Source organism: Lutra lutra, chromosome 9 (genome assembly GCF_902655055.1).
Source record: "Lutra lutra chromosome 9, mLutLut1.2, whole genome shotgun sequence".
NCBI classification, from domain to species: Eukaryota; Metazoa; Chordata; class Mammalia; order Carnivora; family Mustelidae; genus Lutra; species Lutra lutra.
In genome coordinates, this window is record NC_062286.1 from 90,745,180 (window position 1) to 90,772,562 (window position 27,383).

The 27,383-nt window shown below is 46.3% G+C and overlaps 1 protein-coding gene across 1 annotated transcript in view; it reads left to right on the forward strand.

Annotated features, from left to right (window-relative positions):
• The first annotated feature begins 502 nt into the window (after positions 1–502).
• The window catches only part of LOC125109843 (ral guanine nucleotide dissociation stimulator-like), a 256,189-nt gene continuing 229,308 nt past the window's right edge, over positions 503–27,383 (forward strand). The window contains 6 exon segments of the mRNA XM_047746952.1: positions 503–698; positions 1,471–1,686; positions 2,052–2,155; positions 2,665–2,734; positions 3,340–3,411; positions 3,864–3,938. Coding sequence (XP_047602908.1) covers positions 555–698; positions 1,471–1,686; positions 2,052–2,155; positions 2,665–2,734; positions 3,340–3,411; positions 3,864–3,938 — 681 coding nt within the window. The 5' untranslated portion in view covers positions 503–554.

The window sequence follows — 27,383 nt, forward strand, 5'->3', positions numbered from 1 at the left end:
GTGTCCCATCTTGGGAACCTGGCCTGAGCAGACACGGCAGGATATCGGGCAGTCCCTGCACAGTGCCCATGTGGAGGTCAAGGGGGCCTATGTGCACCTCACGTGGCATGAACGGGACCTGAACACCCATGCCCCCGTTCTGCTGAGGCAGCGCGAACTTCTGAAGCTCACAGAGGCTGAGGCAGAGGGTAAGGGGCATTGCAAGCTGGGAAGGCCATCTGGGATGGGGCTCATGGGCTGGGTATTCCTTGGAAGGCCATGGGATCTGTCCTGTTTAGGGAAAGGCACATGGAGTGTCAGTGATGTGGCTGAATTTTTCCCTTACTCCCACCCCCGTGTCGGCTATGCAACACGTTCCAGCAGCTGAGCCGGCCAAAGAGCCTCCCGTGGAGCGAGAGGCAACCCTGGCTCTGTATCAGCCATCACCTTCAGGGTCCGAGCCAGCCTGCCCTCCACCGGCCGCTCCAGAACTGGAACAGGGGCTCCTATGTTATCAATGCTCACTGGGTCCTGAGGCACAGACAGCTGGGCCATCGGCTTGCCTGGGAGTTTGCATGCCAGCTGTCTCAGGTGCCACTGAGCCCACTCCAGCCGCAGAGGCGTCCTGCCAACCCAAGAACCGGCTCAAACAGAAGGAGCCTGACCTCCTGGACTTCCCTCCCAAGCTGGTGGCAGAGCAGCTCACCTACATGGATGCGGTGAGCAGCTGGGCCCCCAAGGTAGGAGGGCAGGGCCGGCTTTTCTTCTCCTCTCAGCTGCCCTATACCGGCTTTCCCCTGACATGGACTCCTGGGATATAGGGCCAGATCTCAGCTGCAGCCCTAACCAAACGTGGAAACCCATCAGGGTTTTTAGACCTGAGCTTTCACTGTCCAGCTGCGGACTGTGGAGACAGGCACTGAGAAGGACTGAGGCAGAGGTACCACGTACATGCAACGAGTCAGAACTGAGAGACCATACATGGGAAGGCTCTGGTCCCTCGGGGGGAGGAGGGCAACTCCCTGTGTGCAGTCATGTCCATGGGTCGCCCACCCATCTGCCTGGGAACCTGAGCGCCCTCAACCTGGATTAGGCATCTGATGTGTCCGGAAGGACAGGCTAGAAACAGAAAGCCATGCTTTCAGCCACCAGGTGAGAATGGGCACCTGAAAGGAGACAGGGACTGCAGGGATGAGCATTTGGAGGAGGAGATGCCCCCTTGGGAGCACCACCTGGAGCGGCCCCCTGGACATGGAATGATCTGGGTGCACATGCCTTCCTCCCTTCCCTTACCTCTCTTGGCTCCTGGGGCATCCTGCACTGGCTTCCCTCGGAGAAGAAGAGTGGCAGGAAATCCAGGCTCTCTAAGCAGGCTCAGGCCACATTCGCAGCCTCCTGAGCTCCAGCTCTGACCTGGGACCCCTCCCGAGGACATGAGTCTTGCATGTGCGAACATGTGTGTGGCTCAACAAACCTCCCCCTGTCCCCTAGGAGCTGTTCAAGAAGGTGGTGCCCCATCAGTGCCTGGGCTCCGTCTGGTCCTGGAGGAACAGGCCTGGCAACGAGCACCTGGCACCCACAGTCTGGGCCACCATCGCCCAGTTCAATGCTGTGGCCAGCTGAATCGTCACCACGTGCCTTGGCAACCCAAGCATTGCAGCCCGGGACAGGGCCGTGGTGGTGGACCACTGGATCCGGGTGGCCAAGGTATGCTATGGGAGGCCCAGCTCCCTGACGCTCTCCTGAGCCTCGGGAACTGCTCTTCTGTCTTGCTCCCTTCTCAGGGCTGAAGGCCCTGCTCTAAGACCTATGCTCCCTAGGCTCTTCCTCCCGGGGGCATGGCCCAACGTTGGCACGCTCAGTTCCTATGTGACTCCTCCTTTGCCGTGAGGGAAAATCCTCCCTCCAGCCAGCAGTGTTCCTCTTTAGGGCTGACCTGGGCCCTTCTGCAGCTCCCTGGACATCAGCTTCATCCATGGGGGAGCCGGAAGCTCAGGGGGGCACTGAAGCTCTCGAGCATCTAGGGCTCCAGCTCTCGCACTGACAGCTGCTTCTCTTCCCCCCACCCCCAGGCCTGTCAGATCCTGGGGAACTACTCCTCCCTGCATGCCATCCTCGCGGCTCTGCAGAGTGTCCCCATTCACCGCCTGAAGAGGACATGGGACAACGTTTCCAGGTGAGTAGGCTTGTCTCCAGGGAGGGACCAGGATGGAGGCGGGATCTCCCACAGGCCTGTCCTTTTCCCCCTCAGTCAGCTTGGACCTCCTGGGAGGCAGCAAACCCTGACCAAATGACCTGGGCCTGGGGCGGCTTCTCTTAGCCTTCCTGGGGAACAGGCCACCATGCCTCCTGCTTGAGAAATCCAATTTCCTCCATGCCCCACCCTGGCCTGAGCTGAATTCCCTATTTCCACGTGGTGACTTGGCAACCACTGAACTCTCTGCCCACGGTTCAACCCAAACCCCACCCAAACCGAGCTGTTCAATTAAGCTGGGAAGGGACGCCCAGGGGGATGCCCCGGAGAACTCCCTCCCACGGCCTACGAAGGCCCCAGTGCTCAGAGCAGCCCAGAGCAAACCCTCAGCCAGCCCGCTGGACATGTGGGGGTTCTCCAAGAAAGGGGACTCGCACTCCACCCTGCCACGTTATGCCTCCCCTGAGCCTCACTTCTTTCCCTTTCTTCAGGAAGAGCTTCCAAACATACAAAAAGCTCTGCAGAGAAGACAACCCCCAGGGCAGGGAACTACTCATCAAGGTAGCACAGAAGGTGCAGGGCTAGAAGGACAGGAGGGGTGTGGGGAGGCATGATCCTGTGTGCACGAGGTAGGGAATGCCCTGAAGCATTCCTCGGGGAGCAGAAGCCTTTGGCGTGAATGTGCTGACAGCCTGGGCTGAAGATTCCCCCTGGGGCTGCGACAAGCTGCTGCTGCCCATCCAGACTCCCTAGGCTAGATTTCAGGTCTCTCCGTGTCCATCGAGACGGTCCACATGGGGGCCCACATGAACGCGGACAGCCCAGAGGACAGGCCCCTGCTCACAGATGGAGTGGGGATGGGTTGTGGGCCACAAAAAGGATGATCGTAAGAGGATCCTGAGTGCTGAGGAGACCATAGGAGGTAGGCGGGGTTCTCCCTTCTGCCCAGGAGAACACAGGCTCCAAGCTCCAGGTCCTGTGGTCCCATGGACTGAATGGGGGAGCTGAGATGGTTCTAGAAGGACTCGTGGCATGCTTCAGGAGAATGAATGGAGCGTCAGTATCAGCAGACGTAGGTCGGATGTCTAGGCTCTGAAGTCACCGACGGTGGGCGCAAGGGGACTGAGGCTATTCTGCTCTCAAGGACCTTGTCCTTGGCCCTCTAGGAGCGGCCCTCGAATAAACTTGCCACCCTGGTGAGGCAGCTGCACAGAGCGTGGAAGGGGCTGCCGAAGAAGGTGAGTGTGCCTGAGGGACAGGGCCTCCAAGGCCAGGGGAGAGGGGCTCCTCCCTGAGGGCGACAAGCCTCCAGATCAGGACAGGTGGGGCATGCGACTCCAGCTCCACCTCCTGTGGCCACAGTTCCTCAATGTCTTCTTTCCCGGTGACCAGGAGGAAGGAGTCTAGCAGGCTGGGGAGAGAATGGATTGGTGGCTGGGGAGGGAGGGGCCCAGGGCTCCATACCCTGTGATTTTTGAGTTCCAAAAAGCAGGCCGCCTGGACGGGATTCGGAGGAGTCTGATGTTCTGGGAGGCTGAGGGGAAAGCGAATCGAGGGGAAGCAACTAAGGGTCCTAGGCCCTTCCATGTGGGAAAGTGGGGTGGGCCAGGACGCTGAAGGCTTTTCGGGGAGGGCCCCTGTGGGCACCAGAGAGCAGGGACTCATCCCAAACGTACCCCTCATGACACAGGGTGTCGTCCCATACCTTGGCACTTTCCTCACTGACCTGGTGATGTTGGATACTGCAATGGAGGACTACCTGGAGGTGGGTGAGCCTGAGGATTATGGAGGAGGGACCAGAGTCCTGAGGACAGGGAGCAGAGAGTCCCCGGACTGAGCCCTGAGCTCTGAGTCCTTCGGAATCCTCCCTTGCCCACAGCCTCACAGCCGCCCCTGGGAACTGGGGTCTCTTGCCCATCTCAGTGCTGAGGGAAGGGAGTCTGCACCTAGACGGGTGCCCAAGACTGGGGAAGCACCAGCGCATCCCGAAGGTGAAGCTGCATGCGCTCTGTGTGCATGGGCCGCAGCCTCTCCCTCAGAGCTTGCCTGTCGGGGAGAGTGAAGTCAGGACCCTGCCCATCAGCCACACTTCAGGAGCCCAGCAGGCCCTGCCTGCCTGAGGCGTCTGCCACTCCCTTCTATCACCACAGAGGGTGGTGCTGCAGGGTGCCGACCTGGAGCCCTTTCACCAGCCCCCAGTCTTCCTTTCTCTGCACCCCAGGGCTTGCCCTAACCCCAGTCTCACTGTGTGTGTCTCAGCGGCCCCCTCCTGTGTCCTGGCCTACGCGCAGCCTCAGAAGGGGTGGGTGTAAGGTGCTGGGACTGACCAGGGGCCTCTTTCTGAAGGACAATGGTTGTCTGCTTTCCAGGGCAATGAGATCAACCACTGCAAAAAGAATAAGGTGAGCATACGGAGCCCTGGCTCTAGGGAAGGGGAGGCAGCCCCTATCAGAGACGCCCCTGGGAAGAACATTCCTTGGCTCCATCCACTCCCCTCCATCTCACATTTCCTGGGACACGTTGCTAAGAATGAAGTGCAAGACCCATCTAGTCAGTCAGTAGGGATCCAGAAAGGCATCAAGGAGAACTTCCCGGAGGAGGGGCTGATTCTCCTAGCCTCTGAGAACAGTTTGGGACCGCATGAAGTTGCATGCAGGAGGGTGGTCCTGTGTGCCAAGACCCAGGACCCATCCCCTGTCCCGCAGCTCAGCCCTCACCTGGCCCTGTAGCTTCCCCACCCAGGCTCGGTGTGCATCCTGTGCCTCTCTCCCGGCCCAGGAATACTGAGTCCTCACGGACATCATGCTGCTCCAGGCGGCGGCAGAGAATTACTGCCTAGAGCCCCAGCATCCATTCACGGCCTGGTTCTGGGCTGTGGAGAGGCTCAGCGAGGATGACAGGTGAGGCCCATTCAGGAGCTGGGTGAGGGGCGGGGTGGACTCTTTCTGCTGGCCCCGCCTGGGATCCTCCTCCTAGGGCTCCCTGGGCAGCCAGACACCAGCTGTGGGAAAACCTTGGGAGGGACTCCTGAATGCCAGCTGCTGCTCAACTCACAGGTGTCCCTCTGTCCTTAGCTACATCCTGTCCTGCCAGCGGGAGCCGCGGTCCTAGCTGGCCAGCAGAACACAAGCACCAGGACAACTGGCTACAGCCACCATCAGAGCTGAACCCGTGGCCACTGGCCGAGCAAGGATTGCCCCTCGGCCCCTGGGCTCCTTGTGGTGCGCGAGCCCCATCTGCTGCTCAACACCCCTTCCTCTGACCTACAGAATTATTTTGTGTTTGTGTGTGGGGGGGGATATTTAATATAATTAAAGGGTTCTTATTTAACAACAACAACAACAACAACAAAAAGGAGTGAGAACCCTTGGGATTAAAGTTTTGTTACAAAAAAAAAAAAAAAAAGGTTTTAATTTCTCCTCTTCCTGCCCACGTGGGTGTTTGGTTCTTTTATTTCCTACAGTAATGTACAACATGTACAGACTCTCTTATTCATTCCTGAACCCAGAAATCTTACAGAGTCAGCAGCTATTCAATGTGGCAGGAAGGAGAGGAGCCAGCCCTCCTCCCTACCTACTGGTGGCCCCTCCAAATCCTGTTTCCTCAGAGGACAGGTACCTTTCAGTGTCAGGCATCTGAGCAAACACCAGAGACAGCCCTCAGGACCCCTGAGATGGAGAGGTTGCAGGTCCTTGCCCAGGAAGGCAACAAACACTGACCAGGAGAGTCCTTGAGAGTTCCTCCCCCTCCCCAGAACCATGTGCTGCCCAGGAGAGGGGCTGCTTCTCTCCCCTCTAAAGCAAGGAGGATGACGTCTTGCTTCCTTTGGGATATGGTGTTTGTGCATGTGTTTGTGTGGGTTTGGACCCAGTATTTGGGAAGAGATCCAGTCCTGCCTGTGGAAGCTACAAAACCTGAGGAAGATATTTTGTAAATGGAAGAAGGGCAGGCAGGACATTCCATCCTCAGTTTCCCTTAAGGCTCTCCAGGTTCACCCTTTACCAAGATTGGAATCCTCCTGGGATCCTCATCCAGGATCTCTGGATTCCTTTTCCCTGCTTCTTTTGGGTGTGGCTGGGGAAAAAAATAAAGAAACTGGGAGGTGTCCCTTGAAGGCCAGAGCTGAGCCTGGCTCTGTTCACATCTATGTTGACCTAGGAGCTAGGATGTCCAGCCATCCTGCATTTCCTTATGCAGTTCTTGGCAAGGTAGTGGGGCCCTTCAGGCCCCACCCACCCTCTTGGTCAGGTCCATGGTAGCCACTGCTCCCTGGATAGGGCCTGATGGAGCACAGATTGGTTCTCCCTTGCCAGGATAAAGGTTCATATCCTTGACCAGAGAATCCCCACACTCTCCTTGCTGGCCAAGGGCACTGTCAGGTCCAGGTGGTTCTGAAGTCCCTGGTCTCCAACATCCACCCAGGTGACACACCCATGTTCCACTCACTTGTCTGAAATGGGGAACTCACCTGACCCGGTAGACCGAGACACAGGTGCAATGTGAGCAGGGGAGAAGCATCTATCATGCAAATGGATGCGAAACGAAGCAAGGGTAGGAATACTCCTATCCAGACACAACAGACTCTTTAAAAAATGGGGGAGGTGGGAAGCCACAGAGGTCACTGCTTCATCACAAGGGAGACCAGGTCATAAGAGAGAACATCTTGAAATATGTAGACACTCAACATAGGAGCACCCAAAGGCATCCAACAGTTCATCACAAACATAAAGGAACCTCTGACAGCAATACCATACAGTGGGGGACTCTAACACCCCACATCTATTAATGGAGACATGATCCAAACTGACAATCCACAAGGAATCTACGGCTTTGAGGGATGCACTCATTTGAACACATAGATGCAGAACCTTCCACCCTGAAACAGCAGAATCCGCAGTGCTTTCAAGTGCACATGGAACATTCTCCAGAGTAGATCACACGTTAGGGCACAACCCAAGTCTCAACAGACTCCAAAAGATGGCTATCATCCCATGCATCTTTGCTCAGCACGATGCTATGGAACTCCAAATGAACCCCAAGAGCAACCCTGGAGACACCACGAATCCATGGAGGTTCAATTACATGCTACCCAACCAGGACTGGGTCAACCCGGAATCCAAAGAGGAAATCCAAAATTACGTGGAAAAAAAGGACAAGCCAAGGGTCCCCAACCTTGCAGATACAGCACAAGGGAATGTAAGAAGACAGGATCCGGCACCACAAGAAAAATCCCCAATATCATCAGCTGACACAAAGGGACCTACAAAAGCACAACACAGAGCTCCTGAGCAATCGCTCAGCCTGGGTGAGTTGGAGCTCCTGCTGTTGGGTGCATGTTTAGCTTCCATCTGGACTCTAAGTACCAGCCTTGGGGGTGTTCTTTCCTTTCTTCCAGAACCATCCCCACCAGGGCCACTGGCGAATCAACCCTTCAGGGGATTCTCGGCAGAGAGAAATGGCCAAAAGGGCCCAGGAAACAACCACACCTTCCCCACTGGTGGATCAAGGTGGCCAATTAGCGTTCCCTCTGTGGAACATTCCACAGTGCTTTTGGGGGGGCAATCCTCTCATGCTCTGATGCCCAGGGTTTCTCGGCAAAAGGCAGATTCCAACTGAGTAACCCTCGGAGGCCCTGACACTCAGCACTTCCAGCATGCTTGCAGCTAATGCCTGGGCCACCTGTCCCCGGAGCACATGGAGAAACAACTTGCCAGCAGACCAGTGGACAGAATGTCCTCCCTTTCACCACCAAGAAGAGATTGATCAGCAATATTCTGGAAGCCACAAAGAGGTGTTTGATTGTCAGGAAGATCAATAGCCAGGCACAGCTTTGTCCACCCCCACAGGCCTCTCCTTGTTCTCCTCCAGAGTATAGGGAGGCAGGATGGCAGCAAAGACAGTTTGTTCAGTGGAAGCGAAATCCTGAGCTTGAGTTCCTTTCTACCTAGTAGCCTGGGCACTCCTAGGCTGCTTCCACTGTGGCCTCTGTGGAAGGCCATTCTAAACACCAGTGCTTGCTTCCCAAGTTCTGGGATACAGGGCAGAAAGCGATGGGACACAAGAGAGTTCCAGGGAAATGACAATGGGTTTGGTCATGAAAGCTTGAAGGTGTGAAAGACCATCTCTTGTCTTATGTTCCCTTGGTCAGAGAACTTTCAGCAACCACTCAGAGGATAGACGGGCAGGTACATAGCAGGGATGGGGATCCCTGGGACTCAATGTGGACCAAACCTGGTGTTATCTTCACCACAATTCACACAGACCAAGATACAGAGGTAAGACTTAACATCCATGGGTGTTAGTTAACATAGGCTTTGATTCATGTGTGACTTTTCAGAAACAGTAAAGAAGGATAAAGTGAATAAGGAAAGAGAGACAATCAAAAAAACCAGCTCAAATATAGAGAACATACTGGTGGGAACCACGTGGGGGGATGGGTGGAAGAGGGGGTGGGGATTAAGAGTACACTTATTGTGCTGAGCACTGAGTCATATATAGAACTGAATCCCTACTCTTCACCTGAAAAGACGATAACACTGTACGTCCATTAGACTGTATTTTCAAAAATGTCTTTGAAATGTGGGTTTTAGAAGACCAAAGTTGAGATTATGCTCTGAGAGTTTCCCAATCAGGTCTCCTCAGGCTGAACGTAAATGTACATTAAAGTCAATGAAAGAGTCCATAGACAAAAGTGAAGTCTGTTGATATGGAAAGGACATTGCCCACCTCTGTGTTCACAGAAAACATACCTTCCTATGATATTGGCTGTTGTAAAAGCATTTCACTCACATCCCCTTGGAGCTACGCTCCTCTGGTGTTTCCATTCTACTTGGTTGTATGTCTTCATGAAGTAGTTGAAGGAATTATTGCTATCCCTTGTTGTGTGGACTAAACCACATTTAGCTACTTTAGCCCGTGGAAGATTAGAGCTGGAGGGCCTTCTGGAAAACACTGCACAACCGGATCTCTCATCGTTTTCCAGAGAAGGAAAGGGAGGCCCCACAAGGGCACCAGTGGAACAGGAACACAGAGGAGGTTCTCCTCTGACACCCGCTTCAGGATCCCAACTCACTGAGCAAGAATGAAGAACCCCCTTCCCTCCAGACACAATGGGCACATCACTGGAATGGGTCATTTCCCAGGAATAGTGAAATGCAGTCAAACATGGAAAGGTACACAATAACCTCAACTGAATGAAACCCACTGTGATCCCCTGCCCGGGGTCTTAAGTTCCACCTATGCATGAAGCCATTTGATAATCACAGAGGAAGTGAGGGAAAACTGAATGGGAAGCTACCAGAGAGGGAGAAAAAGGATAAGAGCCTCTTACCTAAGAAACAAGCAGAGGGTTGCTGGAGGGGAGGTGGGTGGGGACATGGGACAGTTGGGGAGGAGCTTATAGGAGGGCATGTGATGGGATGAGCACTGGGGGTGATACGAAAATGACGAATACTTGGGCACTACCTTTGAAACTAATGATGTGCTGTATGGTGGCTAAGTGATTTCAACAACAACAACAACAACCACTACAAAATACAATCCAAGTTTCTTTGTATTCTTGTTTTCAATGTGGAAAATACAGGATGATTTCTTTTCTTCCCTCAAGCAATGAAATGAGATAGCCTATTCATGAGTAGGCAATTCTCAGGACACGCTACCTTTTTCAGCCCTAAAGAGGTTTTCAAACAGGCTTTCACCAGATGCAGCCCTTTGTCCCTTCTAGCCAATTTGAAGCAGTCTTGGCAGGGTGGCAAAAAATTTTCTTCAAGGTGACTCATGCCAAGCAAGTAACATCCATACTTGCCACAGGATTTATTACAGGTGTGCCCCCTCCATCTTTTACAAGGGCTTCAACTACATCCTTTCCAGACAGGTGGCATGAATACTAGTGGCTGGCAGTTTTATCTTGGATGATGTTCATCCCTTCGTTCACTTGTGGGTTGATTAGGGGCAGGGTCTCCGTCTCACTTATAGAGAGGTTCAAGAGCTCTCCAGCTCACCTTCACACATGGCCCTCTCCTCTCTCCCTCGAGGAACCTGTTGAACTAAGTGACCATGAACTGGGAATACACAACAAGGTTACAAAGGTCTTACCTGAATTCAGCTCAGTATGGCAATGACAGACTGGTCCCTCTTGGAGGTTGCTCCCAGTGTCCTTGAGGCATTTGAACCTTCTTGGCGACTGACTCCAGACAGTGGCTCACCTGTCACAGTGGCTCACAATAGAGGGAGGAGACGTTCCTCAGAGACAGGTGTCACCACACCACTAACATCACCCTTTGTCGTGGAAGAAGTCTATGTTCCTTATCAGATTAAGAAACCCTTCAAACAGGACTGGAGCAGGGTGCAATAAAAGGCTCCCTTTGAAGAAGGGCTGAGCTTGTCCATTCCTAGGTCTCACTGCTCCCATCACCACACAGGTGGTGCCCCAAATCGGCAGGGTACCATTTCCAGTACACGGCTCCTGCTCCCCCACCATACCTATTCCTATCATCGCGTCATCGCATCTGGTCAGGACCCCAGCAGCAGGCCTGTGCTTCTCCAGTTCATGCAGCTGCCTGCCTCCACCAATGATCCTGTTTTATCTCTGAATTTGGAGCTCCAGAGCATTCATCTTCATCAGCTTCACAAAACAGGATTGGGCAATGATTTCATGGATATCACCTGCAAGGCACAGGATGGAAATGAAAAAGAAACTCACACACTTGACACTCAGAATACTTAAAATCTTTGTGACTTGAATGACATTATCAACCAAGGGAATGCACAGTCCAGAAGTCAGGAGAGCATGTTTGCAAACCATGTATCTGACAGGGCTCAATATCCACAATATCTAGAGATCCGAGTAGCTCAACAACACCAAAAAAATAAATAAATAAAATTAAATAAATAAATAAATAAATAAATAAATAAATAAAATGTGATGTTTGAATGTATATATGGGGAAGAGAAATAACCTTGAAGCTATAAACATGGAAGGAAATTGGAACGGATACTTCCCAGCACTAATATTTCAGGAAATCCTAATTATAACAAGCAATGAGACACCATTTCACAGCCATGAAGTTGACTCACCATGGGTCCAGGCAGGGGGAAGACTTAGAATACAAGAAAAGTTCAAGTGTTGGCAAAGACGCAGAGAAGTTGGAACCATTTTCATTGTGTGTGATAGGAATATTTAAGGGCATTGCTGTGGTTTTAGTAAGGCAGTCCTTCAGAAAAATAAACTTTAGAAATGCCATGTGTTTTAGTAATTGCACTTCTGCAGTAGATAACCAAATTAATGGACAGCTTAGTCTTGAAGACTTATCTGAGCACACCTTATCATGGCAGCATCGTTCCTAAAAGCTAACCCATGAACGCAATCCAAGGATCTGTCCAGGGAGGAACAGATGTTGTATATACAGATGTTGGGACAGTATACATTCTGTAAAGAGGACGAAAACATTGGTATGCGCCATCATATGGGCGAATGTTGAGGATAGTATGCTAAGTGAAAGGAGTATTCATGAAAATACCAACTTTGACTCCACTCTTAGGACCTACCTAATGTAGATTCTTAAGAACAGAAAGTAGAATGGTGTTTGCCAAGGGCTGGAAGGAGGCGCTCATGGGAAGAGTCTGACTCATGCGAAAGAGGTTTAGATGGACAAGATGCAATGAGATGGGAAGGTGGGTTCCAGGGAGGTTGGACAAAGATATCAATGCATTTAAGACATTTAAAATGTACTCCTTGAACTTCATGGACTTCATGACCTAACAATAAATTACACTGCAAAGTGTAATTTGCTAAGATGGAGAAATGAATAAAGGACCATTTCATCTGGCCATTTATACCCTTACAGGTAGGTCCTATCTCAGACATTTGACTTCAGCCATTTTCCTTGAGACAACATGGAGCAAACAAAATGTTGTCCTTCTGTGCCCTTTTCAAGGTTTAAAATCAGAATTGCCCCAAACGGGAAACTTTATGCGAGAAGGTAATTTCCAGAGTTAATGTCTTGAGACATTTTATTCCTTGATCATGTTTTGAAACAAAACCCAAATTGAACATTCTACTTCATCTACTTGAATTTTCATTCACTGATTTTTCAACTCAGAACCCAGTGTTGATGCACGTGATGTGGATGTTACTATGCCTATCATAATCTACCGACTTTAGGTTATGCTGTTTTCAGTTTGGTTTACGTGTCATTCCTTTGCCATTTCCTGAGGCTCATTATGAATAGTAAAATATCTTTGGCCCCAGTTGTACTGAAGGAATTGACATTGAGCACCATCTCAGCTACACAACACAATGATTTCATTTTCCTAGGCCCTAAAAGGATGACCAGAATAAGTTGAGTCCACCACCATCTCTCCTAGAAATACAAAGAGAAAGGAAAGAGCAAAGAAAGGAAAGGTTCTTCTTTGGGTCATGAGAACTCTCCAAATTGGCTCTCTTAACACCTCTCAAATATGCCACAGAGCAGTATGAACTGTAGTCATAAGGTTGTACATGACATCCCTCTTATAGCTTTCTCTTACAACTGGAAGTTTGTAGCTCATGATTCACTCACTCCTTGCCCCACCCTCTGCCCTCTGCTTCTGGTTCCTTCAATCTGAAGGCTTTTGCTGAGTTCGCTTTCCTCCTTTTCTCTTCTTGGTTTCAGATTCCACATAGAAGGGAAAAATGTATCTTTTATGTAGTATCTTTCTATATCTCTATCCCTGCATACACTTAATTTTGGCCTTCCTCTCTCTCAGTTATTTTCATGTGGCTTAAAAGTCCAGGTTTCGAGTCAAGATGGCGGAGAAGTAGCAGGCTGAGACTACTTCGGGTTGCGGGAGATCAGCTAAATAGCTTATCTAAAGATTGCAAACACCTACAAATCCAATGGGAGATCAGAGAAGAAGAACAGCAATTCTAGAAACAGAAAATCAACCACTATCTGAAAGGTAGGACTGGCGGAGAAGTGAATCCAAAGCGACGGGAAGATAGACCGCGGGGGGAGGGGCCGGCTCCCGGCGAGCGGCGGAGCAACAGAGCAAAATCAGGACTTTTAAAAGTCTGTTCCACTGAGGGACATCGCTCCAGAGGCTTAACTGGGGTGAAGCCCAGGCGGGGTCAGCGTGGCCTCAGGTCCTGCAGGGTCACAAAAGGATCGGGGGTGTCTGCGTGTCGCAGAGCTTACCGGTATTAGAACGGGGAAGCCGGCTACAGAGACAGAGCCGAGGAGTGACTCTCAGCTCGGGGTTGCCTTGAACCGGTCGCAGGCTCAGTTGGCTCGGAGCGCGGCCGGAGGCCAGGGTGACGGGAGTCATTGGGCGCTGTTCTCTGAGGGCGCACTGAGGAGTGGGGCCCTGGGCTCTCTGCTCCTCCGGGCCAGAGACCGGGAGGCCGCCATCTTCACTCCCCTCCTCCGGAACTCTATGGAAAGCACTCAGGGAACAAAAGCTCCCGAAAGCAAACCCGAGCGGATTACTCAGCGCGGCCCCGGGTAAGGGCGGTGCAACTCCGCCTGGGGCAAAGACACTTGAGAATCACTACAACAGGCCCCTCCCCCAGAAGATCAATGGGAAACCCAGCCAGGACCAAGTTCACCTACCAAGGAGTACAGTTTCAATACCAAGGAGAGCGGCGGAATTCCAAAGGTGAAGAAAGCAAAGCACGGAAGTCATGGCTTTCTCCCCATGATTTTTTAGCCTTGCAGTTAATTTAATTTTTTTTCTTTTTCAATTTTTTTTTCTTTTTCTCTTTTTCTGCTAAATTTTTTTAACTTTTACCGTATTCTTTTTTAACGTTTTTTAAATAGTTTATCTAATATATATATATTTTTTTCTCTTTTTATATTTTTTCTTTACCGGCTTTCTTCTTTTTAATAGTTTCTTTTTTTTTTCTCTTTCTGAACCCCTTTTTATCCCCTTTCTCCCCCCTCACGATTAGGGATCTCTTCTGATTTGGCTAAAGCATATTTTCCTGGGGTTGTTGCCACCCTTTTAGTATTTTACTTGCTCCTTCATAAACTCTTATCTGGACAAAATGACAAGGCGGAAAAATTCACAACAAAAAAAAGAACAAGAGGCAGTACCAAAGGCTAGGGACCTAATCAATACAGACATTGGTAATATGTCAGATATAGAGTTCAGAATGACGATTCTCAAGGTTCTAGCCGGGCTTGAAAAAGGCATGGAAGATATTAAAGCAACCCTCTCGGGAGATATAAAAGCCCTTTCTGGAGAAATAAGAGAACTAAAATCTAACCAAGTTGAAATCAAAAAAGCTATTAATGAGGTGCAATCAAAAATGGAGGCTCTCACTGCTAGGATAAATGAGGCAGAAGAAAGACTTAGCGATACAGAAGACCAAATGACAGAGAATAAAGAAGCTGAGCAAAAGAGGGAGAAACAGCTACTGGACCACGAGGGGAGAATTCGAGAGATAAGTGACACCATAAGACGAAACAACATTAGAATAATTGGGATTCCAGAAGAAGAGGAAACAGAGAGGGGAGCAGAAGGTATATTGGAGAGAATTATTGGAGAGAATTTCCCCAATATGGCAAAGGGAACAAGCATCAAAATTCAGGAGGTTCAGAGAACCCCCCTCAAAATCAATAAGAATAGGTCCACACACCGTCACCTAATAGTAAAATTGACAAGTCTTAGTGACAAAGAAAAGATCCTGAAAGCAGCCCGGGAAAAGAAGTCTGTAACGTACAATGGTAAAAATATTAGATTGGCAGCAGACTTATCCACAGAGACCTGGCAGGCCAGAAAGAGCTGGCATGATATATTCAGAGTACTAAATGAGAAAAACATGCAGCCAAGAATACTATATCCAGCTAGGCTATCATTGAAAATAGAAGGAGAGATTAAAAGCTTCCAGGACAAACAAAAACTGAAAGAATTTGCAAATACCAAACCAGCTCTACAGGAAATATTGAAAGCGGTCCTCTAAGCAAAGAGAGACCCTCAAAGTAGTAGATCAGAAAGAAACAGAGACAATATACAATAACAGTCACCTTACAGGCAATACAATGGCACTAAATTCATATCTCTCAATACTTACCCTGAATGTTAATGGGCTAAGTGCCCCAATCAAAAGACACAGGGTATCAGAATGGATAAAAAAACAAAACCCATCTATATGTTGCCTACAAGAAACTCATCTTAAACCCGAAGACACCTCCAGGTTTAAAGTGAGGGGATGGAAAAGAATTTACCATGCTAATGGACATCAGAAGAAAGCAGGAGTGGCAATCCTTATATCAGATCAATTAGATTTTAAGCCAAAGACTATAATAAGAGATGAGGAAGGACACTATATCATACTCAAAGGAACTGTCCAACAAGAAGATCTAACAATTTTAAATATCTAGGCCCCTAAAGTGGGAGCAGCCAACTATGTAAACCAATTAATAACAAAATCAAAGAAACACATCGACAAGAATACAATAATAGTAGGGGATTTTAACACTCCCCTCACTGAAATGGACAGATCATCCAAGCAAAAGATCAACAAGGAAATCAAGGCCTTAAATGACACACTGGACCAGATGGACATCACAGATATATTCAGAACATTTCATCCCAAAGCAACAGAATACACATTCTTCTCTAGTGCACATGGAACATTCTCCAGAATAGATCACATTCTTGGTCCTAAATCAAGTCTCAACCGGTATCAAAAGATTGGGATCATTCCCTGCATATTTTCAGACCACAATGCTCTAAAGCTAGAACTCAATCACAAGAGGAAATTTGGAAAGAACCCAAATACAGGGAGACTAAACAGCATCCTTCTAAAGAATGAATGGGTCAACCAGGAAATTAAAGAAGAATTGAAAAAATTTATGGAAACAAATGATAATGAAAACACAACGGTTCAGAATCTGTGGGACACAACAAAGGCAGTCCTGAGAGGAAAATATATAGCAGTACAAGCCGTTCTCAAGAAACAGGAAAGGTCTCAGGTACACAACCTAACCCTACACCTAAAGGAGCTGGAGAAAGAACAAGAAAGAAACCCTAAACCCAGCAGGAGAAGAGAAATCATAAAGATCAGAGCAGAAATCAATGAAATAGAAACCAAAAAAACAATAGAACAAATCAACGAAACTAGGAGCTGGTTCTTTGGAAGAATTAATAAGATTGATAAACGCCTGGCCAGACTTATCAAAAAGAAAAGAGAAAGGACACAAATAAATAAAATCATGAATGAAAGAGGAGAGATCACAACGAACACCAAAGAAATACAGACAATTATAAGAACATACTATGAGCAACTCTACGCCAACAAATTTGACAATCTGGAAGAAATGGATGCATTCCTAGAGACATATAAACTACCACAACTGAACCAGGAAGAAGTAGAAAGCCTGAACAGACCCATAACCAGTAAGGAGATTGAAACAGTCATCAAAAATCTCCAAACAAACAAAAGCCCAGGGCCAGACGGCTTCCCGGGGGAATTCTACCAAACATTTAAAGAAGAACTAATTCCTATTCTCCTGAAACTGTTCCAAAAAATAGAAATAGAAGGAAAACTTCCAAACTCATTTTATGAGGCCAGGATCACCTTGATCCCAAAACCAGACAAGGATCCCAACAAAAAAGAGAACTACAGACCAATATCCTTGATGAACACAGATGCAAAAATTCTCGCCAAAATACTAGCCAATAGGATTCAACAGTACATTAAAAGGATTATTCACCACGACCAAGTGGGATTTATTCCAGGGCTGCAAGGTTGGTTCAACATCCGCAAATCAATCAATGTGATACAACACATTAATAAAAGAAAGAACAAGAACCATATGATACTCTCCATAGATGCTGAAAAAGCATTTGACAAAGTACAGCATCCCTTCCTGATCAAAACTCTTCAAAGTGTAGGGATAGAGGGCACATACCTCAATATTATCAAAGCCATCTATGAAAAACCCACCGCAAATATCATTCTCAATGGAGAAAAACTGAAAGCTTTTCCGCTAAGGTCAGGAACACGGCAGGGATGTCCGTTATCACCACTGCTATTCAACATAGTACTAGAAGTCCTAGCCTCAGCAATCAGACAACAAAAGGAAATTAAAGGCATCCAAATCGGCAAAGAAGAAGTCAAACTATCACTCTTCGCAGATGATATGATACTCTATGTGGAAAACCCAAAAGACTCCACTCCAAAACTGCTAGAACTTGTACAGGAATTCAGTAAAGTGTCAGGATATAAAATCAATGCACAGAAATCAGTTGCATTTCTCTACACCAAAAACAAGACAGAAGAAAGAGAAATTAAGGAGTCCATACCATTTACAATTGCACCCAAAACTATAAGATACCTAGGAATAAACCTAACCAAAGAGACTAAGAATCTATACTCAGAAAACTATAAAATACTCATGAAAGAAATTGAGGAAGACAGAAAGAAATGGGAAAATGTTCCATGCTCCTGGACTGGAAGAATAAATATTGTGAAAATGTCTATGCTACCTAAAGCAATCTACACATTTAATGCAATTCCTATCAAAGTACCATCCATTTTTTTCAAAGAAATGGAACAAATAATCCTAAAATTTATATGGAACCAGAAAAGACCTCGAATAGCCAAAGGAATATTGAAAAAGAAAGCCAAAGTTGGTGGCATCACAATTCCGGACTTCAAGCTCTATTACAAAGCTGTCATCATCAAGACAGCATGGTACTGGCACAAAAACAGACACACAGATCAATGGAACAGAATAGAGAGCCCAGAAATGGACCCTCAACTCTATGGTCAACTCATCTTCGACAAAGCAGGAAAGAATGTCCACTGGAAAAAAGACAGCCTCTTCAATAAATGGTGTTGGGAAAATTGGACAGCCACATGCAGAAAAATGAAATTGGATCATTTCCTTACACCACACACGAAAATAGACTCAAAATGGATGAAGGATCTCAATGTGAGAAAGGAATCCATCCAAATCCTCGAGGAGAACACAGGCAGCAACCTCTTCGACGTCAGCCGCAGCAACATCTTCCTAGGAACATCACCAAAGGCAAGGGAAGCAAGGGCAAAAATGATCTTTTGGGTTTTTATCAAGATCAAAAGCTTTTGCACAGCAAAGGAAACAGTGAACAAAACCAAAAGACAACTGACAGAATGGGAGAAGATATTTGCAAATGACATATCAGATAAAGGGCTAGTGTCCAAAATCTATAAAGAACTTAGCAAACTCAACACCCAAAGAACAAATAATCCAATCAAGAAATGGGCAGAGGACATGAACAGACATTTCTGTAAAGAAGACATCCAGATGGCCAACAGACACATGAAAAAGTGCTCCATATCACTCGGCATCAGGCAAATACAAATCAAAACCACAATGAGATATCACCTCACACCAGTCAGAATGGCTAAAATTAACAAGTCAGGAAATGACAGATGCTGGCGAGGATGCGGAGAAAGGGGAACCCTCCTACACTGTTGGTGGGAATGCAAGCTGGTGCAACCACTCTGGAAAACAGCATGGAGGTTCCTCAAAATGTTGAAAATAGAACTACCCTATGACCCTGCAATTGCACTGCTAGGTATTTACCCTAAAGATACAAACGTAGTGATCCGAAGGGGCACGTGCACCCGAATGTTTATAGCAGCAATGTCTACAGTAGCCAAACTATGGAAAGAACCTAATGTCCATCTACAGACGAATGGATCAAGAAGATGTGGTATATATACACAATGGAATACTATGCAGCCATCAAAAGAAATGAAATCTTGCCATTTGCGACGACGTGGATGGAACTAGAGGGTATCATGCTTAGCGAAATAAGTCAATCGGAGAAAGACAACTATCATATGATCTCCCTGATATGAGGGAGAGGAGATGCAACATGGGGGGTTGAGGGGGTAGGAGAAGAGTAAATGAAACAAGATGGGATTGGGAGGGAGACAAACCATAAGTGACTCTTAATCTCACAAAACAAACTAGAGTTGATGGGGGGAGGGGGCTGGGAGAGGGGGGTGGGGTTATGGATATTGGGGAGGGTATGTGCTATGGTGAGTGCTGTGAAGTGTGTAAACCTGGCATTTCACATACCTGTACCCCTGGGGATAAAAATATATGTTTATAAAGCTGTTAAAAAAAAAAAGATAAAGAAAAAAGAAAGGATGTATACCCAAGTTTTGTAGCAACATGGACGGGACTGGAAGAGATTATGCTGAGTGAAATAAGTCAAGCAGAGAGAGTCAATTATCATATGGTTTCACTTATTTGTGGAGCATAACAAATAGCATGGAGGACAAGGGGAGATGGAGAGGAGAAGGGAGTTGAGGGAAATTGGAAGGGGAGGTGAACCATGAGACTATGGACTCTGAAAAACGATCTGAGAATTTTGAAGGGGTGGGGGGTGGGAGGTTGGGGGCACCAGGTGGTGGGTATTGTAGAGGGCACGGATTGCATGGAGCACTGGGTGTGGTGCAAAAATAATGAATACTGTTATGCTGAAAAAATTAAAAAAAAAACTAAAAAAAAAAATCCAGGTTTCATCACATTTGCCATGATTTCCTTTCCTTATGAATGAATAATATCCTAATATAGATTTAAACTCCTCTTTCCTCACTCAACACTAATGGGCATGGTTGTTTATAGTGTCTTGCCTGTTATAATTAATGCTTGATGATGATGATGATCATGAAGAAGAAGAAAGAGAAAAGAAGAAGAAGAAGAAGAAGAAGAAGAAAGAAAGAAGAATACAGATTGTGCTCTGTAGAGAAGAAGAAGAAGAAGAAGAAGAAGAAGAAGAAGAAGAAGAAGAAGAAGAAGAAGAAGAAGAAGTAGAAGAAGAAGAAGAAGAAGAAATAATTGTCTTTGCACATGGAGGTGGGTGCACAGATTTCTTGAACATATCCCTTGACTTTTTCATTATTGTGTTATGATAGTCACCATTAAATGTATCATTAGTTTTTGTTGCAGTGTTCCAAGATTGTTTATGTACAACAAGTGCTCCATGCAGTATGTGCCCTCTTTATTAACCCCCACCAGGCTCACACATCTCCCCTCCAAAACCCTCAGCTTGTTTCTGAGAGTCCACAGTCTCTCTTGGTTCATCTCGCACTCAGATTTCCCCCAATTCACTGTTGCTTCCCTTCCTCCAATGTCCTCCATATTAATCCTTAGGTTCCACGAGTGAAACCATATGCTAATTGACTTTCTGTGCTTGACTTATTTCACTCAGCACCATTTCCTCCAGTCCCATCCATGTTGATGCAAAAGTTAGGTATTCATCCTTTCTGATGGCTGAGTAATATTCCATTGTATATATGGACCAAAGCTGCTTTATCCATCCTCTGTTGAAGGGCATCTTGGCTCTTTCAACAGTTTGGCTATTGTGGACACTGCTACTATGAACCTCGGGGTACATATGGCCCTTCTTTTCACAACATCTGTATTCCTTGGTTTTCTGTATGCCAAAGCCACTTGTTATGGACCGCATGGAGAAACAAGGTGTCAGCGGTCCAATCCAAAAATGTTCACCGCTTTCAGCACAAAATAGGGATTTATCAGCACCAGTTTGACAGCAACAAAGAGGCATTTTGAATGCCAGGAAAATGAACAGCAAGGACAAGGCTTTGTCCACACCTGCAGGGGTCTCCTCATGTTCTCTTCCTCAGTAGGTTGAGTCAGGATGGAAGGCGTCAATAGTGTATGGGTTTCATTAGGCCGGTGGCTTCCTTTTCTTGTGCCCTCCTGGACCTCTGTGATGTGTGCAGAGCACAAACTCCTTTTAAGAGGGATGGCTGAAGCTGAAAATGGGTATGGTGGGAGCCTGAGTTCCTGAGTCAGCCCTGACATGTGGGCAGAGGCAGGCGCTGGTGGCCACCCTGTGTGTGGTGCACAGGGCTACTTGGAAAGCCACATGAGTGGGCTGGAGGAGCTTGTGAGGGGAGTGGCATGAGGTATTGCTGCAAACTACACTGATTTCCCAAAGGATTTTACAACTGCTCACACAAGTTTTAACCTGAACCCTCTGGGTCCTTCATGAACAGGGAGATTATAGTGAGGCATCAGTACAGCCTAAGGGTGTAGCAGAAAAACGGGGCCTGATACTTGGCTCATAAGGACTCTGGAGGGGTGAGGCTGGCTGGGTATAGATTTGGGATAAAGGCACCAAGGAACAAATGGGCTCAGGAGGAAAAAGAGCTGTGACCTGGAGATACAATGGAAGGAGGAATACCATTGCACTGAAAACTGAGACTGGTTTCTGAGAGTGTCCTTGAAAACTCTGAACTAGAGAAAATGGTCTCAATCCAGCCCCCAGAGGGAAAACACACGCCAAAAAAATAATGGACATTTATAAAGGGCTTAGGAAGCCAGATGTTCCAGTGAACTGAACACCAATCCACAGTTGGAATCTGGGAGGGAAAAAACCATTGAGTTGGCCATGACCTGAGAAGTGACCTTAGACCAGTCACATTGCTTTTCATTTTCCTCATCTGCTGGGAACAGAGGATGACTTTCAGTTCCAAAGTTAGCAGGCCTACAGCAGAATGCACCTCAAAATGTATACCTCATTCCGTTTTGTTTACAAAAGATAATTTGGGGACACCTGGGTGGCCCAGTCAGTTAAGCCTCTGCCTTCGCCTCAGATCATGATACCAGAAACCTGGGATCAAGTCCCGTGATAGGCTCCCTGCTCAGCAAAGACTCTGATTCTCCTTCTTCCTCTGTCTCTCCTCCCTGCTCATGCTCTCTCTAAAATATGTCTATCTATATCTCTATCTAGATAGATAGATAGATTTTTTAAACACAATTTGGAAGCCTTGATGGACTACCTCTCTGTGAATGCCAAGTAGGGGAATAGAATTTTCCAGAATAAGAGTACCAAATGTACCAAATACCACACCCCTTTATCATCTTTAGGAGAAAGTTTTTTTTTTTTTTAACACCATTTGATGAGTTTGACACACAGACATCATCCTCAAAAGTTCCCTGATGCCCTTATAATCCTTCCCTCCCTCAACCATCCTGTAACCAAGTAATCACTGTTGCCTGCTTCCTTGCTTGATTTGTTTATTTAGTTTTGTGCAAGGGTGCTCTTTATTTTTATTTAAATTCAATTAATTAGCATGCAAATTATTATTAGTTTCAGAGGTAGAGGCCACGGATTCCTCAGTCCCATATAATACCCAGTGCTCATTACATCATGTGCCCTCCTTAATGTCCATCACCCAGTTACCCTATCCCCCTACCCACTTCCCCTCCAGCAACCCTCAGTTTGTTTCCTATGATTAAGAGTCTCTTATGGTTTGTCTACCTCTCTTTCATCTTCTTTCATTCCTCCTCTCTTCACCTACGATAAAACGACTGTTTTGTTTTATAAATTCCTAAGATGAGTGAGATCACATGATAACTGTCTTTCTCTGATTAACTTATTTTGCTTAGCATAATACCCTCCAGTTCCATCCACATCATTGCAAATGGAAAGATTTCATATTTCTTGTTGGGTGAGTAGTATTCCCTTATATATACCACATTTATACCATTCCATGTATATACCACATCTTCTTTAGGCATTCATCTGTCCATGGACATCTGGACTCCTTCAATAGTTCCGATATTGTGGACATTGCTGCTAGAAACATTGGGGTGCATGTGTCCCTTTAGATCACTACATTTGTGTCTTTGGGGTAAATAGCTAGTAGTGCAATTGCTGGGTCATAGAGCAGTTCTATTTTCAACTTTTTGAGGAACCTCCAAATTGTTCTCCAGAGTGCTCTACCAGTTTGCATTCCCACCAACAGGGCCAGAGGGTTCCCCTTTCTCCTCACCCTCACCAACATCTGTCATTTCCTGACTTGTTAATTCTAGCCATTCTGATCAGTGTGAAGTGGTATCTCATTATGGTTTTGATTGGTATTTCCCTGATGCCAAGTGATATTGAGCATTCTTTCATGTGTCTGTTGGTCATTTGCTTGTATTCTTTGGAGAAATGTCTATTCCTGTGTTCTGCCCATTTCTTGATTGGATTATTTCTTTTTTGGGGTATTGAGTTTGGTAAGTTCTTTATAGATTTGAGGTACTAGCCCTTTATCTGAAAAGACATTTGCAAATATCTTCTCCCATTCTGTCAGTTGTCTTTTGGTTTGGTTGGTAGTTTTCTTTGCTGTGCAAAAGCTTTTTACCATCATGAAGTCCCAATAGTTCATTTTTGCCTTTGTTTCCTCTGCTTCCTGTCACTTTAATTTTGCATCCCCTGAATTTTATCTACATGGAAACAGGATGTACACTCTGTACAGTATGGCTTTTTTACTCACCATAATAATTTTCTGAGTCAACTTTATTGTGTGCATCAATAGTTTGTTGATTTTCGTTGTTGAGTAATATTCCATCATATGGATACACTAAAATTTGTTCATCCGTTCACCTTTTGATGAGCACTTCAGTTTTGTCCAGTTTGCTTTTCTAGATTAAGCTGCTGTGAATAGTCATGCCCACATCTTTTTATGGACATATGCCTTCATTTCTCTGAAAATAGGAAACCTACACAGAATGGGAAACATACCTCTTTAAGAAACTGCCAAATTATTTTCCCAAGTGGTTGTACCATTTTACACGTCTATCAGCAGACTGGGACAGTTGCAGTTGCTTCATATCCTTGCCAAAACTTGGTGTGGTCAGACATTTTAATGTTAATTGTACTTGTAGATTTTGTAGTCGTGTCTCAATCTGATTTTCATTTGCCTTTCCTTAATGACTAATGATGTGGCATATCTTTTCATGCATATATTTGCCCATTGTAAGACCTTCTTTGGGGAAGTGGCTGTTCAGGTCTTTTGCACTTAAGAAAAACTGGATTGTCTTAATATAGAGTTCTAAGAGTTGTTTATATATTCTAGATACAAGTCTTCAGATATATGTTTTGTAAACATCTTCTCCCACTTTATGCCTCATGGAGGATTTTTGAGAATGAAGAAGTTATAGCTTGGAGGGTAGATGGTACTCCCAGTCTGGTGTAATTCATTTTAGAGTCTCTGGTCCTTTAGTAGATGCTTCTGCTGCCAGACCTTCCTCCAATTCTCTCTCATCACAGTGACTTGGAAACATCAAGTCATCTCCATTTAAAAACTGCAGGTCAGGTATGGCCTTCACTGCCCACACTCCACCTCATTTGAAGCAATGGTGCCACATTTCCACAATTTTCTTCCTTGCTTGGTAACACACAGGAAGTATTTCTTTCCTCATATATCAGATTATTACACTGTATGTTCTAAATACATGCAATGTTGTCAATTATAGCTGTTGAAAAAAAAAAAAAAGCTTCCTGTAGCAGTTACGATAGCTGCATAACAAATGACCCCAAATATTACAGTCCAAATAAACACCCTTTTTTATTGCTCAGAAGACTACAGTTCTGCTGGTAGGAGGCAAGCTCCACTGATCTCAGGTGGGCTCTCTTACATGCCTGCAGTCATATGGAGTCTCAGTCTCTCTATTTGCAAGGGGTTCAGCAGAATTCAGCCCCCATATTACCGTTAACCTGCTGTTTATGTCCCTATGCTTCCAGTTCACTGCATTGTCATACTAACATGGCTTCTGGCAGGCTGTGGGATCCCTCTTATGAGCTGCTGGGCTCAGAGGGTTTGTAGACCTCTAGGACTGTCTTGTTTGGATCTCAGAGAGACCGACCCTGAGAAAAACATTTGAGTCTAAGTAGCTTATTCCAGGAAGTAGAGAAGTGGAGATGGAAAAGAAGGTAGAGGGGCAGCCAATACAGTGTCTGTGTTAATGAAGAGGCAACCACTGTGGGAAACTGGAGTACTGTGCCACTGGGAATGTGCCTCCGTATTGTCTCATCCAAGGGACAAAGAATGGAACCTTTGCTGAGGCTGAGAATCATCTGGTGAGAGGTACATGAGCTTCTTTCTTCCTTAATCAGGGCTTTGACTCTGAGGGTTCTCCCTCAAGGCTTTGTTGCAAAGGAGTTGTTGGCCCTGGAGGCTGGGACTAGTCTGGCCAGCTAGGTTCCCATTGAACTATTTTAAGTCCACAACAAGTAGGCAACATCTGCCATGTTCAAGGACCTGGTGGGTAATCACAAAGTGCAAAGGACTCAAACAATACCAGTAATAAGTCGACCTGTTTTCCTTCACAGCAGAATCATCTAAAGCCACTCTGGGGAGAAACCAAGGGGGCTGAATTTCTGCATGTAAGGGTACTGCTGTGCCAATAGTGCATTGGCTGTACCTGTCATGGCTTTGCTGTGGATCAGTAGGATGGAATGCCCATCAGAAGCCAGTACTCCATCATCTAGAGCATGCATCACCAAACAGAAATCTGCTTTTCATGAAGCAGCAGATATTTTTAGTGATTTATCAGGAAACGCTTTGTTACATGGGATGATGGATGACTGCAGAACATTAGAGAAATCCCTGAAGCCTCATCATTTGAGAGTCTATGAAGGAATTGAAGTTGAATGCAAGCAAGCTTAACAGTAAGAAGAGTCTACAATGCCCTAGTTTCTCAGAAGATATTGTGTCAAAACTTGCACAATGTGGCTTCTAACCTACTGTGTTCACAAAATGAACAAGGGCTGTGACAAATCCCTGCTTCCAATCCACAGAGTCTCTCCCAGACTCTGACTAAATGTATCTGGACCTGCATATTATCCTGCCTTTCAGATTTTCACCATCTCACAAGGCTGTGTTGGACCACCATTTGGGCTGTTGTCCCCTCTCCTGCCTATCACCAGCCACATTTTCAATCTATTGTATAGATGGATACCAATCTGAATAACTTCTGAGGCACCAGCAGCCTCAGCAGTATCGACATTCACACAGAGGTTAATTGATGAACGCATTCATTTATTTCAGGAAGTAGTGTTGAAAGTATCTGTGTGACCAATATTGGGGGCCCAGCAAACACAAAGCCCCAATAAATATTTACTTACACTGTTTGACATGTGACCCACCCACACTGGAGAGGACAATCTGCTTCACTGTTCACCAGCTTAAATGTTAATCTCATTCAGAAATAGCCTCCACAGACACAGCCAGAACAATGTTTGACCAAAATATCAAGGCACCTCAGAACCCAATCAAGTTGACACATAAAATTAACCATCCTAATATTCTTCATTTCTGCCAGCAGCCCCAAGTATGGAGGTGCCTTAGTTCATTAAATCAGTCTCTGTTCATGGATATCTGATGATTTTTCATCGTTTGTTATTGTAAGTAGCTCCACGATGAATACCCCTGTGCACACATATTCCGTTTGTTTGCCACTGCATGGGTGGTTCAGCTTCCCACTGGTGGACTTTCTGGGTCAATGGATAAATGCATACGTAATTGACCTCCCTGGGGATTATACCATTTTGCATTCTACCAACAGTGTCTGAAAGCACTTGTTCCCTAAGGAAACAGGGATCCATGTTTGGTCAAGAACATCACCACTCTTGGCTATGGAGATTGGTTTAGGACCAAGCTGGCCTAGGAGGGACTGATGAGAGTTTTTGTGGAAGCATTGAGGACAGAGAAGCTGTCTCTCCCTGGCAATGGCTCAGCTAGCTGTTGTAAACCTCCCGGCTCTGGGGCAGCCACGTACAGAAAGCCTGGTCAAGAATGATACCAAAAAAGATGTAGTGGCCAGAGAGACAGAAAGGACTGAATCCTGATGGACTAATAGAGCCCCTGGACCCAGCTGGACCTGAATCACAGGCTGTTCCTACACTTTTTCAGTTACGAAACCAAAAATTCTATTTTTACACATCGAATACCATTTCACTTTTATGTAGAATTTAAAAAGTAAAACAAGCAAAAAATACAGGAAAAAAAATATATCCATGTATTGAAACTAGGGGCTGCCAGATGGGAGGATGTTTAGGGTACAGGCAAAATGAGTAAAGGTTACTGGAAGGTATAAGCTTCCAGTGATGGGACAAATAAGTCACAGGGATTAAAAGTACAGCATAGGGAATATAGTCAGTGGTATTGTGATAGCATTGTATGGTGACAGATGGTAGCTACACTTGTAAGCATCATGTATAGAATTGTCCACTCACTATGTTATACACCTGAAACTAATGAAGAGTGTGTATAAACTCTACTTCCATTTTTGAAAAGTTAAAATGAATCCATTTTCCTACAACCAAGAGAGTCCTACCAGATGCAGCATGCTGCACAAAACATGATCTCTGCCTTCGTGTATATTTAGAATTGAAATGAAGACATGAAAAACAATGAGAACAATGTGAG